Raw genomic sequence first — 17,313 nt, forward strand, 5'->3', positions numbered from 1 at the left:
CCTGAAATTTCATCCAACTCTTAACATTAAAGACAGTATAAATTCGCACAGTATATTTTTGATTCGCAGGTGGCAGTTCCAGAAGTGCTTATTACTCGGCAAGCACAAAGACAACATCCTTTCACTTTGATTGCAGTGCTTTAGAGAGCTCTATTTTTCCCTAACTTTTAATCACTTTTTGAAGAGTCCAGATACTTAATACATTTTGATACTGAAAATGGTCAACCTGGGCATCACACTAGAGTATAGTTCAGAGTTTTAAAATATTAAGCTTCCAAATAAATCTAATTAACTACTTATGTTCTGAATGCCAAGCACATGCTAAAAGCAACCAGGTCAACTGCCTAGATTACAAAATCCAACCAGACTTGAAGAGCTGACAGAGTACACCTATTGGCAATTTACTATGTATTTACATTTTTAAAAATCAGACAATAGACATGAAAATAATAAAAATCTTCTCTTTTCCTGTAGTTTGTACAGTCTTATTCAATGAAAAAGTAAAGAAACAAATAATTTTTAAAGTTTCCACTTTCTTAAGTTTTAAGCACCACTTCTGATATTAAAAAGACAAATGATGGAAAAAGCCAGTAATGAATACTATTTGTACTCTAGAGCAAAGCAGCTCGCTCAGAATCTGGCACAAAAGAGCAGAACTGAATGATTAGGACAACTTACCACTTTGAAACATGTCCGAGAAAGTGCAAAATTTGCCACAGCCATAAAAGAAATAATTTTGAGTACAATAGTTCAAGCAGACTATACATAAAACTACAATTATCTGCTCACTACAGAAGTCGTATCACAGAATTTCCACTGTTGGGAAAATATTATAAATAACCCATGCAATTTATAAAGTAAGAAACCTTATTGCTGCCTTTGGCAATTCCTAGCAGCAATGCTTATGTGGCAATATTCTAACCTGAAGATAACAGGCTAATGTAATCCCTAGTTTTCTTCAAGTCATACATCTTTTTCCCCCCTCAATTCAAAGTTCACAGAAATCACAGTTTAACTAGAATGCCTTCATTTTTTGACACACAACATGCCTTAAAACATTCACAGATTTATTTATGTTTTCTTATCATTAATCTGATAAAAAAAAATCAGTGTATTCTGATATAAGATATTCTGATATGTATCTTATATAAGGATTCCATTTCTAGGAAATTAAACACTAGTTACATCTTACCCAGAACATTTCCTGCAGGTACTTCTTCAAGATCTTCAAGTTCTCTTCCCATAAGCAAGTAGAGATTCTCCAGTGTACAGGCAGTCATATGAGGTACTAACGGCAGATCATCTGTGGCAGAAGACTGGGATGACAGCTATACACAGAGTAAAACAACCAGTGTTGAATATTTATCACTTAATAATGACAAAAAAATTTTCCTCAAAGCCTCTTTGCATTCCAAAGCTAAGAAATACATTCTAAAGCATTTTCATTTAAAAAGTTAAGTATTAAAAAACATATACTGTATTTTTTTCCCCTTCCAAAAATGAAGTCTTGTGGCAAAAAAAAGTAAATGTTACAAAGAAAAAAAATAATGCTTTCTTTGATAATTCAGTTGTCTGCTACCCCTAGTTCACTTTTCATTGGCACTGATGAAAGAAACGTTTCAAAATAAATTCATAAGCAATGAACTTCTACTGTCACAATCTCAGAACACTTCATACCATTTTTTTTCAATACTATTACACACCCCTTCTGTTCCCCAAAGTATTGTTTTTTCCTAAGCAAGAGTTTTCTTTGAATCAAAGTATGCACATACTGGATTTATTGTTAGCTAATACAACACAACTATTTTGGAAGAGTTAAAGTTTACAAGGAGTTTACAGGCGCAATCAGCTATTACCACAATTACTTTGATACTTTTTGGAATTTCTTACTTTTTTAATTTTATTTCATTGTCACTACTTACCTTATGCAAAGACTCCGCAGGATCATATTTTGGTCCTAAAACAAAGATCTTTTGCCCTTTTCTCACCACACCACTGAACACTCTAGCAAAAGCAATGAAAGACTCCTTGTTGTCCGCTTCCTGTTTCACTGCCTTTGAGGTCACACTTTCTGCTTGACCAGTGAGCTGTTGCTCTTCACCTAATCAAAGTTAGAAAAATATAAGAAATATAAAAGTAGTTTCTGCCTCATCATCTTAAAAAAAAATATTATTACATCACATCTGGCAACACCTTAAAAGACAGCAAGAAACACAGAATCATAAAATCATTTAGGTTGGGAAAAAAAACTTAGCTCAACACTGCCAAGCCCACCACTAAACCATGTCCCTAAGTGCCACACCTTTTAAATACCTCAGAGGATGGTGACTTAACGGGTTCCCTGGGGAGACTGTTCCAACGCTTGACAACCCTTTTGGTGAAGAAAGCTTTCCTAATACCTAATGTAAACCTCCCCTGGTGCAACCGAGGTTAGCTCCTATTGCTTGTGACTTGGCAGAAGAGACCAATCCCCCAACACTGTACCTCATAATCCAGTCTTGCTACTCATACCCTGCTTTCGTATCAATTTGTTGTTAACCTGCCTGTTTTTTAAATATTTTTGTTTGTTGTTTGTTTGTTTACAATTAAACAGTTACTCTCATAAAAGCTTAGAGGAATTAAAGGTTATACTGGAATAAAGCATGCTAGTAAAATGTCCATAGGAAGGTTCTAGCAGCAAGCTAAACCTGAATCTTTCTACCCCATACACAAGGTCAAAAGTCAATCACTGACCCTTCTACTTAAGAGTGAATATGACTTCATATTTCAACAGAGCACCCCCTTCAAGCATTATCTATTTTCTCTGACCCTAAGTACTGAGACCAAGCATATTCTCAAGCTATAGAAAAAGGTGTCCATCCATAGCATGTCAGAGCATTTATGAACTACAAGCTTTCTTACAAATCCCTCCTCACTTGCCATTCATTCCACCTATTGAACTGTTTGGACTGTCATGTGAATACTTCTTTGTAAGGTACTCAGCCCGTTTGCAACGCTTAGATACTACAATGAAACATCCTCTGATAAAAACAGATAGCTGAATATTACATACCTTTTGTATCACCAGTGTTCCCAGTTACTTCAGATGGATTTTCATTAGGGGGTTTTTCCAACAGCTCCTTTCCTTGATTTGCTGCCAATTTTTCTGCGTGCCTTCGTTTTGCAAGTTCACGTCGATGAGCTATTTCTTCTTGAGTTAAAGGCCTACATTGTATTTTAGAACATTAGTATTTGGAAATGTAATTTATTTTAAAATAAATTAAATCACAATAATTAGAATACTATACCTGGTATAAGTAAAAATTTATGCAGAATGCCTTTTGCCCCCATGGTACTATAATATCATATTACAGTATTTTATGTCAGCTAACATTAGCGAACTCTTCCTCTGTCATGATTAGGAAGAGGCCACCATGTTAAACTTCTGTTTCTTTTGCTAAAATCAATCAAGTTTCATCCACTGATGTGTGAACTGTCACTTTTTCAGAAAAGATCCAAGCCAATTTCCAAAACTTTTTTCCACCATGTCCATTATGCTATCCTGACTCTGAATGACAGCTAATACTAAAAATACAGTGTACTAATCTAAGCTTATCTATACGAAGATAGTTACAAAAAACTACCAAGCATTTCTTCAAAATACACAGGGATAAGATACTGTCGTTTTAAGCTACTTGCGGTATCTTCGCTATTTTAAAGTAGTATTTATGATGTATGTTCAAATGAAGGGAAAAGCCTTTGCAGGCTATCCTTCCATAGCTATTAACTTTGTTAAGGACAAAAGATTAAAAATTGAGACAACAACAGCAAAAAATAATTTTATCATTTGATGGAATTCCTATCCAAAGTGAGTTACACATATATGAAATGTAAGACCACTGCCTGAAATCCTGTTTTTTTTCTCATATTACAAAAACTGTGATATGAGATTATCTTCTAAAGTACAAACAAGGAAACTGATTTCACATCTTCTCTTTCCAATGCCTCCACCATTTCCATTAATTTTCCGTATGAAAGAGCTGAACCTGTGTTCTTGCTATAATCATTAAAGATACTCTGAAGAATATAATCTGTTCTGTTTAGTAAATTAATCTGCACTGTCAGACACCTATATTAAAAAAAATCTGTATCATTGCGGCTTAAAAGCACGAAAAATAATTAAGTTATGAATATCATTTTTTTTTAATGAAACTACAATGCTTCCAATTTTTGCTTGCTTGTTGGGTGTGGAAGCAATATAAATACAAGCCTTGGGTGATATGGTTAAGTGTGAGGTGTCCCTGCCCATGGCAGGGGGGTTGGAACTAGATGATCTTGAGCTCCTTTCCAATCCTAACTATTCTATGATTCTATGATTCTATTAATGAATACTTTCTTTTCAAAATAATCAATGCATTTCTTTACATTATATGAATAATCTTAATGGAGTTCCATCTCGAGAGAAGAAACAGAAGAATTCTCTCTATGATAAAACATACAATTGTACAACACAACTGGACAAACTAACTACAAAGATCTTGTTAGATCTTGACTTCAACGCAAGAAGAGGAACATAATCCTACAGCAAAACCCCATCTAAATGATGTGTCCTTACTTGGACAAGTTACTTCCTCTCTTTGATTTCCACACTTAGAAAAACAGATCAAAATTTCCTGAATAGTAGTACTAGTAATGGTAAGAGGAAGAAAACAGAACAGGCATATAAATAGAAAGAAAATAAAAATTATTGACTCATATACCCATATCAACTATTCCACACTCCCCAAAAGGGAAGCAAATGCTATTCAAAGGTCAAAGATTTTATGTGTAGTGAGTAGAGATACTTACTGGAATTACTCTGCCCTTAACTGAATTAACTGGGGGCAGAAAGCTTTGAAAAGATTATGTGGCTGAGACCAACTCACTGCCCTTAAGATATTTTTATATCACAATATGGATACTTTTCTGCATACAACACATTCTGCAAGAGATTTAATTTAAAATGCTTATTGAGACACTTAACTAAATAAAGTTTTTTCTTAGCACTTGAGGAAATCACCTTCAACACAGTTATCATGCTTACCTTGAACCCAAATGTTCAACTCAAAAGAGTAAGAAAGCTATACATAAATTAAAAAACCCTCTAAAAATAAGAGGCCCCGAGGATAAAATGTCAGTATTTGAAGCACAGGCTTTCAGAACTCAGAACCTGGGATAGATGCATTACATATCATAGAAAAGGCAAAATTGCCACTACAAGCTTCTCAACTTTTTCTTTTTTTTTTTTTTATTAATCTCTTAAAGAATATTTGTGACAGAATTAAGAATAGGTAACTCTGAAATTTGGGACACTGCTGTATTTCTGTTTGGTTTGTTTATTTTACGACAGAAGAGAGTGAGGCTTAACAATACAAAATGCAAAGCAGATGGTGGAAGAGAAACCTTTTTTATGATGAATTTTTTTTTCCTTAAGGCAGCTGTTCAAAGCTATTTAAGGGTTTGGAATGTCTGAAAAATTCCCAGAGGAGAAAGATTGATAGGGAAGTACAGATGAGACAGCCAAGTGTGTCATAAATGCAGTTTATATATGATGGCATAGTATACACACGAGGACATATGTATGCATTCCAACACATTTTATTGTCCAAAAATACTTTTCATTTATGTAAATAATCCTGAGAGTAAAAGAAAAGAGTTTGCTTGCTTTTTTTTCCCATTTTACAGTATTTTTAAAACTATCAGTATATTTAAGTGTCAGCCATAATAGGTCAAAGGTACCTTAAAATTCTGAATGCAGTGGTATAAATTGCAATATATATAAGCACAGTTAATTATATTCTCAATTTGATAAGAGGCAGCCTGAATGTGGATGTGACTTTATCTAGTAGGTACGTCCTAGATTTCCATCCTGGTTTCTGTCAGAATCGATTTCTACAAAATGAGACACTCCTGATAGTATCATTAGAAACTACAAAAAGATATTGTCAAATCCTTATATAGAACTGTAGCACACTCAAGATCACAGAACAAGATTAACACATGTAAGGCACTGGATCTACAAAAAACAAGAAAAACCCAAAACCCAGTTTTAAATTACACCCTGATTTATTCATTTTTCCTGTTGGCAAAAACAATCAGAAGGGAAATCAATTTTGAACAAATGCTGCCCAAATGAGAAGATTCTTTCCTCTTCTCTACCGTATTTCTTTCCTTCCCTTTTCCCACTCTGTGAAAAAGGTTCTACTGCCTCATGATACTGGAAGAACAAAAATGGGACCATGCAGTCACACAGAAAACAGTAAATGAAAATTCTGAAGCAGAAAGAAAGAGAGATTCCCTGCCTCCAGAAAAACACAGCCACCACACATTTGAACCAGGCACATGCAACATAGCTGACACAGAAGGATAACCATATTATGACTAACTCATCTTAACCTCAACTAAGTGGTAAACAAATGCTATGGAAATAATAATGTGGAAAAGAGTACAATATAAACACTATTAGCGTGATGATGAAATGCATCAGATTCCAGGTAAGTAGGCAAGCTACTGCTGACTACTTCATTCCCACATTCCCCAGGATAACTCATTTAGTTCAAACTGTACTACAACTAAACTTCCCCATACAATCAACCCTCCAAATACAACAACTTTTCATTATTAAAGAGGTTTTTTTTTCAACCTTTTAATCTTCAGACCATTTTAAAGAGGAAATACCACAGTCAGAACATCACTCATTTCCAAAAGACTGACATACCATCAACAGGTGTCTGTGATAGATCTTCCATACCATGAACAATGTTTGTCAAGTGGCTGAGAATACTTTCTCTATATACTTTTTACCAGTTTAAATAAATGGACATGTGCTTGACTTCATGATGCTAAGGTGGTAATTTCTGTTAACATTTTTAAATCCAAGTAATTTATGGAGAATCCCCTGGATTACTCTTCATAGCTTTGCTCTTCAGTATTAAGTTCTAGTTAAATCATTGGCTGCTGTTCTGCTCACCATCTGGCACTCAAAGACTTCCAACAACAGCATTCCTAAGGACAATTCTCACAAGGGCTGCATGTTTGCTACAAGACAGCCCAGAGTATGCCCAGTGGTCTTCCAAATCTTTCTAAAGCTCACTAATTTCTGGATTAAACTGCTTGATGTCTAAGGAACTATTTTCATCCACAAATTTCTGTACACCTAAGATTACTTCCTACCTTCTCTACTGCAACTGAAAGCACTAGGCAATTCACAGTACAAATGATCATTACAAAATGAACAACTGAAAATCATCCAAATCAGGATTTACCGAAAATTTCATACAAGAGTCTTACAGGGCTCCTGCAAAGGGGAACACTCAGTAACTGTTTCTTATTGTATTATATAGTAATTACCATTCATTCTGAAATACATAATGAAACTAATATTCAGCTATTTGTATGAATATTCATATAAATGTGTCATACACTGCCTTGCAAAAACTCTTGACAAACACACTGATGTTTATCTCACATACTAGATGTGTAATAAAGAAGCAAAACTCTTCCAGAATGTTACAAGTTCTTCTCTCTTAAGCTTACAACTGCACAAAGTAAATTATGCTCAGAGATCCAGATTTCGTCTATTATTACCACATATTCCACTAACTACATTTAGAACAAATTATTAATGCGAGGGAAAGATGACGGGTTTAGATCACAATGAAGTCACCGAAAGTCATACTGCCTTTAAACATAAAAATTAATTTACTTGCAAGAAGACAGTAATTTCTTTTAGATGTTGGAGCTTTAGGTATGTTCACTTCTTTTGATCATGACAATGTAATGTCTTCCTAACTAAATATTAGGTAAAAATCACATAACTGACATTTTTTTCCAATACAGTTTGAGGAAACAGCAGAAAGGAAATAGATTAAGTATACTACAATCTGTTGGTTTAGACATCACAAAACAAAGAAACAGTTATCACAGAATCGTGCACTGGTTTGGGTTGGAAAGGACCTTAAGACCATCTAATTCCAACCCCCCTGCCACAGGCAGGAATGCATGGTCATGCTAGACCATATCATAATTTCCTGCAGAATTCTATGGGAAAAATGCATGTTTCAGGGTGATACCTGAGTGAAAAAAAAAAAGAAAATCCTGATACAGAGCTGACTGAGGAGAACTAAGTACCTGTCCATTTATCTGGAGGAAAATGGTAAGGCTATTACAGATTTTACATCCCCTTGTGCAGTCATTAATTTTAGAATGTTGACTTCTCTTTACTGTCACTGAAAAATAGAAATGGAGTTTATTCAGTGTATTCTATTTATTTATTTAGTAGTATTGCAAGAACAATGGACTCAAAGTAACATAAAAAGTTTGCCTCCTACTGCTGACACTGCCTCACATCACTGTGACATTTAGACAAAGTTCTGCAAAGTAAGTGGAGGATCTCATCATAACAGGTATCTGATATACAATTTAAACTAAAATTACCTGAAAGTAATCATAACAAATTACTCTGTGTTTCTCTTTTACACTGGGTTAGATAAGGACAGAATTCTGAACCTCAGGAAGAGCAAACTGGAACATTTACACTCTGTACATAAATGCCAAACTTGCGTTTACTTACACACCTGCACTCAATCGTTCTGTTTTAGATGGCTGTTCAATGTAAAACACTATTAGAAAGGAGAAAAAGAAACAGCATACACTGAATGAACACCTAATTCTGCACACAGCGATACTTAATAAATAACCACAGGCATCATTAAATTACCAAGGTCTCATTACATAACTCCAAAAGAGGCCAGTATTGCCCTCATTTCCCACTGGGTTTGGTTGTAGGTATTTTAATATCTAAAGTGAAGGAGATCACACTACACTCTCTTATCAGGGCGCATTGCAGACATTGCAGTAGACATCATTTGTCTACTCTGTCCAACCACTGACTTTCAGAATATTTACACTTTTACCTGATTTGGTTGGAATTGGCAAATTATTTCAGAAATTCAGACAGAAGAAACTGGAAAACAAAACATTTGCACAACTCTTGTTTCTTTAGAAAACCTGATAAAAACTCAGGGGCATATGGGTACCATATAAAAGTCAAATTTCAAATCTTTCCAAAGACAGACCTAATACAAGCTGCCAACCTGTTGTAACACAACCATATATTATTTTCCCATGTATTCCAGTGTTGTAACAGCTGACAAACTTTGTTATTTAAAGAGTAAAAGCAAAAACATATCAGGTTTAGTATAGAATCTATTAAATTTTACAATCTTCTTAGGAGATACTGGTTGCCAACAGCAGTCTCAAAGGAGGTTGTTTTAATTAAAAGTCCAACCTTTGTTATCATTTCCTGTACACACTGGACTTAGAATAGCTTTTGCTTTTCCCAGCCTACACTTAAGAAGTATTAAAAGCAGATGGCAGAAATAAGGTAAACTATAAAAAAGGCAAAGTCAATTTGCAGCTTTTAAGTAATGTACTAAAAGGTAACATTACCCAAAAGAAGACAGCAGAGTATGGATCTATGTCTTTGTGCCACTCTGGAAGTGTAAGTCTTGCCAAAAACAAACAAACAAACAAAAAACAAAAAAAAAAACCCAATCCTGAGAAACATCTCAGATTTAACATGCTTAAAACCAGTTGCCCGTCCCAAAGGATGCACATAACCCAGCAGGCAGGTCCAGCAGTCAAATATAAGAATATACAAGAACATTTACGGCTTCTCAAAAGTAACATGTAAATGGAACATATAACATTTATTAATGCTCTTAAACAATTAAACATGAAACCCCCTGTTAATCGACACAGTGTATGCATTCTTTGTTCCTCCCTATGTCCAGGCATTCTTATGGAGCATCCTCATGGAATGATGGTTTAAATATGTCACACATTCCACACAACTATCACTCAATTCTGTTAAGCACAATCTTCATTGTGTACCTGCAAATATCATGCAGTGGCTAACATGATTCAAAACATGCTTAGGAACCACATTTACATAATACTATGTTTTTAAAACAGTTACATTTTGTTTCATGAGACAGCTTTCCTTCCTCTTTAAAACTAACCTCCTTTTCTGATTTAATCAAGAAATGCTTCCTTCTAGAATCTTAATGAATAAATATAAAGAAGCACATGTTTAACTATAATTACAATTTTTTAAAAAATATGGAATCTAACTGTGACTTCAAAACAAAATTGTTACTACTACCTCATCAGCAAAATTACATGGTGCTGAAAATTATTTCTTATCTCAAAGAAAAAGGCCTGTGATTTCATTTTAATAGTAGCCAATTAGTAAATTATTTAATAATTCAATATTAAGGCCAGCAAGAAACACTTTACGCTCAACTATGGAGCAAGATACTGCAATTTTCAATTTCCTGGATAAACAGAGAGAAACAACATATTCTCCACAGTCACCACTAATATGCCTCCAAGTCTCCCAGAAAGAATTCCAGGACAGTCCTCTCCTTTTATAGACAGAACTCTGATGCAATATAATCTCAGAACCTAACTCATCTAAATTTTATTTGGATTTTTGGACCAGCTCTGTATTACTTGGACTATCAGTCAACTGCAATCCTCCATTCAATTCAGTAAACATCCTGAGATTTTTCAAACCAGACTGATAATCAGAATTACAGATTTGTTACACAGTAAGCACTATAGTACACAAATGCAATTATATTTGTGTTCTGAAAACCAATAAAATTAACAACAGCACTTTTTTTATCTAGGGTGAAGATACAACCAGTAAATGACAATGCCTAAGTTAGGTACTGAGTGCATCATTCACTGAGATCGTCACACAAACGGTCATACACGTATTATGAACCACAATACATGGCAAATTTCTTCAAAATATTCTTTTGTCCACTTGAGAAACTTTTTCTGTCTTTTAAAGGAATAAAAGTTTAACACATGGCATATAACCACACACATAAAACAGTTCCCTTCTTGAAGGGGGATTAATAAGGTGAAAATAAAAACCCCACCACTAGTGTATACATCTAGGAATCTAGACAAAGAAGGAATGGCACTGCTGTGCTGCACCAGGACCTGAGCTAGAACTTCTGTTTCAGATACGTTTAAGGACAGAACTCAAAGCAAAACTGCACCATCTAGTGTCTGGTCCATCCATAAGTGCAACACATCTTTTCCCTGAACTCAAACTGTGGGCAAGAAAGTCTTTTCATGGAAGAGTCATGGACCAAAACGGTAAGAAAAAAAATGAAATAAATCTAGGAAGTGTGTGAAGAACTTAAGATCATAGTAAAGCTTTCAAATATTACTACATCCACAGTATTTTCCGCATAAAGATTTATACTCTGAATCAGTCTGATTTATTAAAGATTAGTATTTTCAACATTACTTCACTGCAGATTGACAATCCCAGAAGAACACAGAATGGCCAGTTAATATAAAAATTGACTACTGAAAATGCTCCAGAAACTTAGAGGGATGCAAGGTTAAGATCAAACCCATTCTTATAAACTCATCAAAAAAGTACACTTCCTCTGTAAAATAGCAGATGGCTTCAGCTGAAAGCAGTGCAGTTAAGTGAAATGAAATCAAGACAGATTTATACCTCAAAGAAAGATGATCATTAAACAATAAAAAGCTTTTCCAAAACGATTTAAAGTGTATTAATACTATTCAGTTCACTGCCAAAAGTCAAGGTTTTGACTACTTTTATGAATCTATTTTATTTTGCACTTGCAATGGACTGAATGATCACTTAGTTATTATGTCAGTTGTAATAGGAAGTGTTTCTTGGAGTTGTTATGACCATGCCAACACAAACTTAATGAAAACTAAGAAAGCATTACAACTCAATCATATTTTCAACCAAACATCCAGAAACAGCATACAATGTAAGCATTAGGATGATATATCTGAAAAAAGTAATATTCTCCAACAAATGTGCTGTTTACTCAACAACAAATATGCTAATTATAATATGATTAGAAAATCACCTCGTTCAGAAAATCTCTACTTGCTGAAAAGGTTTTATCTCAACAATTTATGAATTATTTTTTTTCAGGACTGAAACAACCTATCCACACTTGCAACATAACTTTTTTTCCTTAAAATATCTAATGTAGATCAGAAAGTTAAATGTTACACTTTCTTACCTTGGTTTATTGTGTGGTAATGCCTTTGCATCAACAGCAAACATTTTGGAAACAAAGACAATAACTGGGGCTGTTCCTTCACTACTGCACTTCATAAAAGCTGAAGAAACATAAAATGAAGTCACTTGCACAATTTTTTCCCAGAAGTATGGACAAAACTATGGCTTTCCATGAATTTTATAGGAATTACTGTTTATTTCCTATTTCACTGGATAATAAGCTGAAGACAAAAGGAAAAGCAGGAAATTACTGCCCACTGTTTACTTAACACTGCCCATATCTTCAAATCTGTTTCACAATAAAACTAGCAAAATCATTAGAACTCTTGGTAACAAACTACAAATACTCCAACTAAATGTATTGGTTTGATATTTAAAGTTGAGTTCATTGGCTGGTTTAGATTAGAATGAAAAACAGAGAACAGCTTAGCATGAAGACCAAGCTATTTATTCATTACCTCAAAGTATCCTCTCTCTTTCAAGCTAAAGGAGGAAGTCCTGCAAACATCCAGATGCTCATGTCTTCACAAAATCCTAACAATCTAACTGCAAGAATGGATACTCCTGAAAGGATGAAAGTGCTACACAAAACTCTGTCAATATTTAGGAAATACCCATAAACTATTTTTTTATCCAACTTGAAACATCTTATCAAATTTAAAACAGACATAATGTCATTCAAATCTTCTAACAGCATAGAAAATAAAGCGTCTTCTCCTACTTCCTCTTCCATACGGTACACCAAAGTTATTCTCATTACTGCCTAGCAAAGAATTTTTATTTGCCATAGCAAAGTTAAATCACTGACTGCAGTTCTTCCAGCCCCATTATAATTTTATAGCACAGGACTTCGTCATTATCAAACTTCGTATTGCTTACTTTTACATACAGACATCCCAAAGTTCAACATAACGCTGTCCGAAGACACTACTAAACACTTTGTGAAGAGGAACACTAAGTTAAAGCTGGAAACTGCCAGAACTGGATGTAAAATCATTATCTCAATGAAGTCAATGGTAAAACTTTTACTAACTTCAAAGTACCAGGATTTCATATCTTCATTTAACACTCTGGGTAACAAAACCTATTTATTGCCCTGGAAGTCTTTTAGCTCTTGTTTTCATTTGTTAATATTTTACCATTCTGGAATATACAATTTAACTAAAAAATCAAGTGATACCTTGAGCTATTGAAATGTTGAAATTCTTAATGATAATGTTTGTGGCAACAGCTAAGCTACATCTTACTAACTTATTTTCAGTACAAAAACTACTTAGCCATAAACTCAACAAAAAAGGCTTTTTATTTTAAATTATCAAAAGCTGAGTCTAGTTAATCAATATAGTTGTAAAAATGAAATTCAAATTCCAACCTCTCCTGGCTAAACATTAATGATTTTAATACAGAAGCTGGCAGCATATTGAATTCTCAATTACATAACAAATTCTATGTTTAGAACTAAAACCGAGTCAGATTATTGAAAAAGCTCAGTTTCAGAGTCTTAGACCTTACATCACCTGCAGCTTGAGTCATCTAAAACCCCTGAATATATGGGATTGAAAAAAAATATATGGGCATAAAAATAAGACATAATACTACCACAGTTCACTGACCAACATCAAGAAAGTTATGACAAATAAAATAATTATAAACCTAAGCACAGATTACTACACATCTTATGATCCACAGACAAACAAAACCACCAAGACAGAAACAACCTCCATGTTAATGGGAGAATGCCTACTCACCACTCTTCAGTTCCTGAGTTTCTGGTGGCAAAGAATCAAATGTTCTAGCCCCAACACACATCAGCTTTTCCACTCTCTCTGCAGTGATGTCAAGAGGACTGGGAAGTTTATTACACACCATGGCTAAAACACGCTGCTAAGGACATAAATTTATATCTTTATATTTCCTTACTAAATGCTAATGAAAGAAAGACAAATGCTTTCAATGTTCATTTCTCTAAATTAACCTCATGCACTAACTGTCAGTAACAAAAGACAGCTAAAACCCATGTCTGTTACAGTGTATGAAGCTCCCTCCCAAGTCAACAATTTCTGGCATTTACCTAAGGGCAGAAGGGATAGTTATGTAGGGTGGCTGTTCCTACATGCAACTGGGAAACTAAGAATAGCACAACTGGGGCAAAATTTATACAACTAGTTAATTAGGATTTATACATCAATTATTTGTGCACTGCTAATATAACATAGTATATTATAACATAAACAATGAGAAGACTGTCTACACTGTGGACAAACAGCAAAGGCTGATATTGGCTTAAGAATGCGTACGCCTAAAACGTAACACCAGATACACCAGATACTTACAGAAGTTCATGGGCAGAAGACCTAAGATACTATTATAAAAAGGAGACTGGCTTATCCTTCAGGAAAAACACTAAAATTTGTATATAAAATTACATAATGAAAGTGTATTGTTAAACTACCTCAAGTTTCATAACTTACCTTTCCAAATAAAAAGCCTTTCTATTTTTTATGCAAATTTTTTTATGCAAATAAAAAAGCATGAAGTTGGCAGAAATATAATTCTAACTGTAGATACGGAACAAGAAAACAGGTCCAGCTAGCATAGGCACAGATGTGAAAAAGAGAACAAACTGTACCAATTCACACACTGAAACACATGAATGCTCTCCTTGAAATCTTGGAATTACCAATAGCACAAAACCTAGTATTTTCTTTAAGGATACAGAGGACTGCATCAGATATCGGTAGCCACTGGCTACAAATGGCATTAAGATGAACTTTAGGGTCTGCATGCCGTGACTCCCGTGCACCAATTTTCAGTCCTAACGAGGTGACTATCTTTTCAATTTTTTCTTTGTCTCTGTAAAGAAAACAACAGATAAAAAAAAAAACCCCACAGGAGCAATACATAACAAGCATGGAAAGAGATCCCATGAAAACTTTATAGATCATCTCACCTTTTCATAACAGCTTCATATAGACTCCATATGTTGTCCAGCACCAACTGCACGAACAAAGGTTTCTTTCCTTTCGACTGGTAGAACATAAACATACAGCTAATTATGAGCAATTCGTTACTTTAAGAATAGGCTTAAGACTGCACTTTTAACTGACCATTATCTTAAGGAGCATGTAAAAACCTTTATTTAAAATCAAGGCAATCATCCATTTCTAATTCAACAGCCTGTATTACAAGAATTGTAGAAGGCACATTATAAACATGACATTTAAAAGGGAAGGACAAGGGTTTCAGTTCCAGAAAAAGAGCCTGACATATACAAAACATGCTACCTTGAGCTTGGTTATCACCCTTTTCATAGCTATTAATCTTCACCCATGGAAAAATATCATTATGAAAATCAGCATTATGAAAATAGGGAAACTCCCTTCCCTCTTAACTTTTACTGGTAGAATCACTTAATGCAAGAGAAATGTACTTTTCAGGTTTTGGTACAGCATTCAGTAGGATTTCATTAAGGCAAAAAAGATTTTCTAAATCCTAAATCCTAATCTAAATGAATATCCTAAATCCTTAGCTGTTGAAGGACTCTTCTAACATGACAGATTCTGCACTGTCTGCACTGATAGTCCTCCATTCATTTTGTGCATTTCACTCTATGTTGAATCCCTGAAGCTGGAATGTCACTTATTTTGTGAAGACAGACATTTAAGAGCACCTTCAAATGAGGTTTCCCCCACCTAGCTTTTCAGTGGTCAGTTTTGGAATATTCTCTTCTCCAAGGGCTGATGCAAGGCTATACTAAGTACTTTACACTTCCATTTATGTCGGGAAAAAGGTACTGAGGTCAATTTTCAGAATAGAAAATGAGGAAGATAATAATAATACAAAAAATTAGAAACCAGTTAATATTTCTGATAACCTTCCTACCTGATCACCTTTCATTATCTTCTTTGCTTTTGTGTTTAGATAATAATCTCCCCATAAAGTTTTCAGAAGTACTGCAGGCTTGATTCCAATCTTTTGGCTATACAGTTTGGCAAAATGCTCAATGCTGAAAGGAAACAAAATGAATCTTGATAAAAGTGTAACGCTGTTTACATGCACTTATCAGCCTAAGCAACAGACAGCTTATGTGAAAATTACACATAAATCTCAAATCCTTGGTTTATATCCATTTTCCTGTTTTCACTTAAGCTCACATTGCTTAACATTTACACCTGCAAAAACATTCAGTCATAACAGCTCAGAAATGTCTGCAGTATTTGTATGTTTTTGTTTTGTTTCAAGTCAGCTTCAAGGTTGAACTTGTTTATTTGAAATAAATATTTGTATCCTACCCTCCCCCCCCAAAAACTCAAAAGCATAACACAGAAGTTCTAAATATTTATGTGATTATTCAAATTCATTCTATGAAAGATATCCCATAACTCATTTAACTACGGTCTGTGACCAGAATGATACAAGCTAAAAACCAAGTATTCCTTTGAGCCACATCTGAGCCATCAGATGGCAGTAATTATTTTTTCAATTAACTACTTCAGGCACTTCTTTGTTGCTTGAATGAATGTTTTAATAATGAGTAAAATCCAGAAAATAGTATGAAAACTGTAATACCATGTGTTATAAAGCTGATTCTGTCATTCAGTGGTTCACAGGAGTCACTAAGAGCAGGCTGCTTCCTACCTAAAGAGGGAGTCCTGAACATTCTATGGCTTCCTTGCTGAAAATGTTCATTAAGCAGTAATAGGAAAAAACCTCAAACAACTAAATCCACATATCTGCTCCCTGTGCACACAGAAACAAATCTACATTTACAATCAGAACAATCCTATTTACAGACAGTGATATGTGATAATCTGGTCTTTGAATCAAGAATTCTTAAATTTCTACACACCTAAAAAAAGACCTTGCCCATGTCAGCAAGACCTAAGTTGTAAGTGCTGAACCAAGACCAAAAATGAGATTTTTGTTTTCCAGAAACCAATCCAAACTCTGAACAGGGGGAGAACTTGTGCTAGCTGTCTTGCGTATGTATTTATGGCATTTTTCAACACCTGAGGATTATGAGAAAAGCATCTGTACTAGTAGCACAGGATGAGGCTGGCACTTCCTAATGGCTTAATTTTTTTCCATCCTGACAAGTAATAGTATCTTTAGGAACAGAACCCACAATTATGTAACAGCAAAGGCTTGCCCTGATTAAGAAAATGCTCAAATGATGTGTATTTCACCACAGGGTACTGCTGGCA

The 17,313-nt window shown here is 34.5% G+C and overlaps 1 protein-coding gene across 1 annotated transcript in view; it reads right to left on the reverse strand.

The window, feature by feature from the left end:
• The window catches only part of EFL1 (elongation factor like GTPase 1), a 76,394-nt gene that overhangs the window by 50,978 nt on the left and 8,103 nt on the right, over positions 1 to 17,313 (reverse strand). The window contains exons 8-15 of the mRNA XM_005148732.3: positions 15,992 to 16,115; positions 15,060 to 15,136; positions 14,826 to 14,962; positions 13,858 to 13,980; positions 12,111 to 12,210; positions 3,053 to 3,204; positions 1,923 to 2,101; positions 1,193 to 1,328 (exon numbers count right to left, since the gene is read on the reverse strand). Coding sequence (XP_005148789.2) covers positions 1,193 to 1,328; positions 1,923 to 2,101; positions 3,053 to 3,204; positions 12,111 to 12,210; positions 13,858 to 13,980; positions 14,826 to 14,962; positions 15,060 to 15,136; positions 15,992 to 16,115 — 1,028 coding nt within the window. The remainder of the gene's footprint in view (positions 1 to 1,192; positions 1,329 to 1,922; positions 2,102 to 3,052; positions 3,205 to 12,110; positions 12,211 to 13,857; positions 13,981 to 14,825; positions 14,963 to 15,059; positions 15,137 to 15,991; positions 16,116 to 17,313) is intronic.

This window comes from Melopsittacus undulatus, chromosome 9 (genome assembly GCF_012275295.1).
Source record: "Melopsittacus undulatus isolate bMelUnd1 chromosome 9, bMelUnd1.mat.Z, whole genome shotgun sequence".
Lineage (NCBI taxonomy): Eukaryota > Metazoa > Chordata > Aves > Psittaciformes > Psittaculidae > Melopsittacus > Melopsittacus undulatus.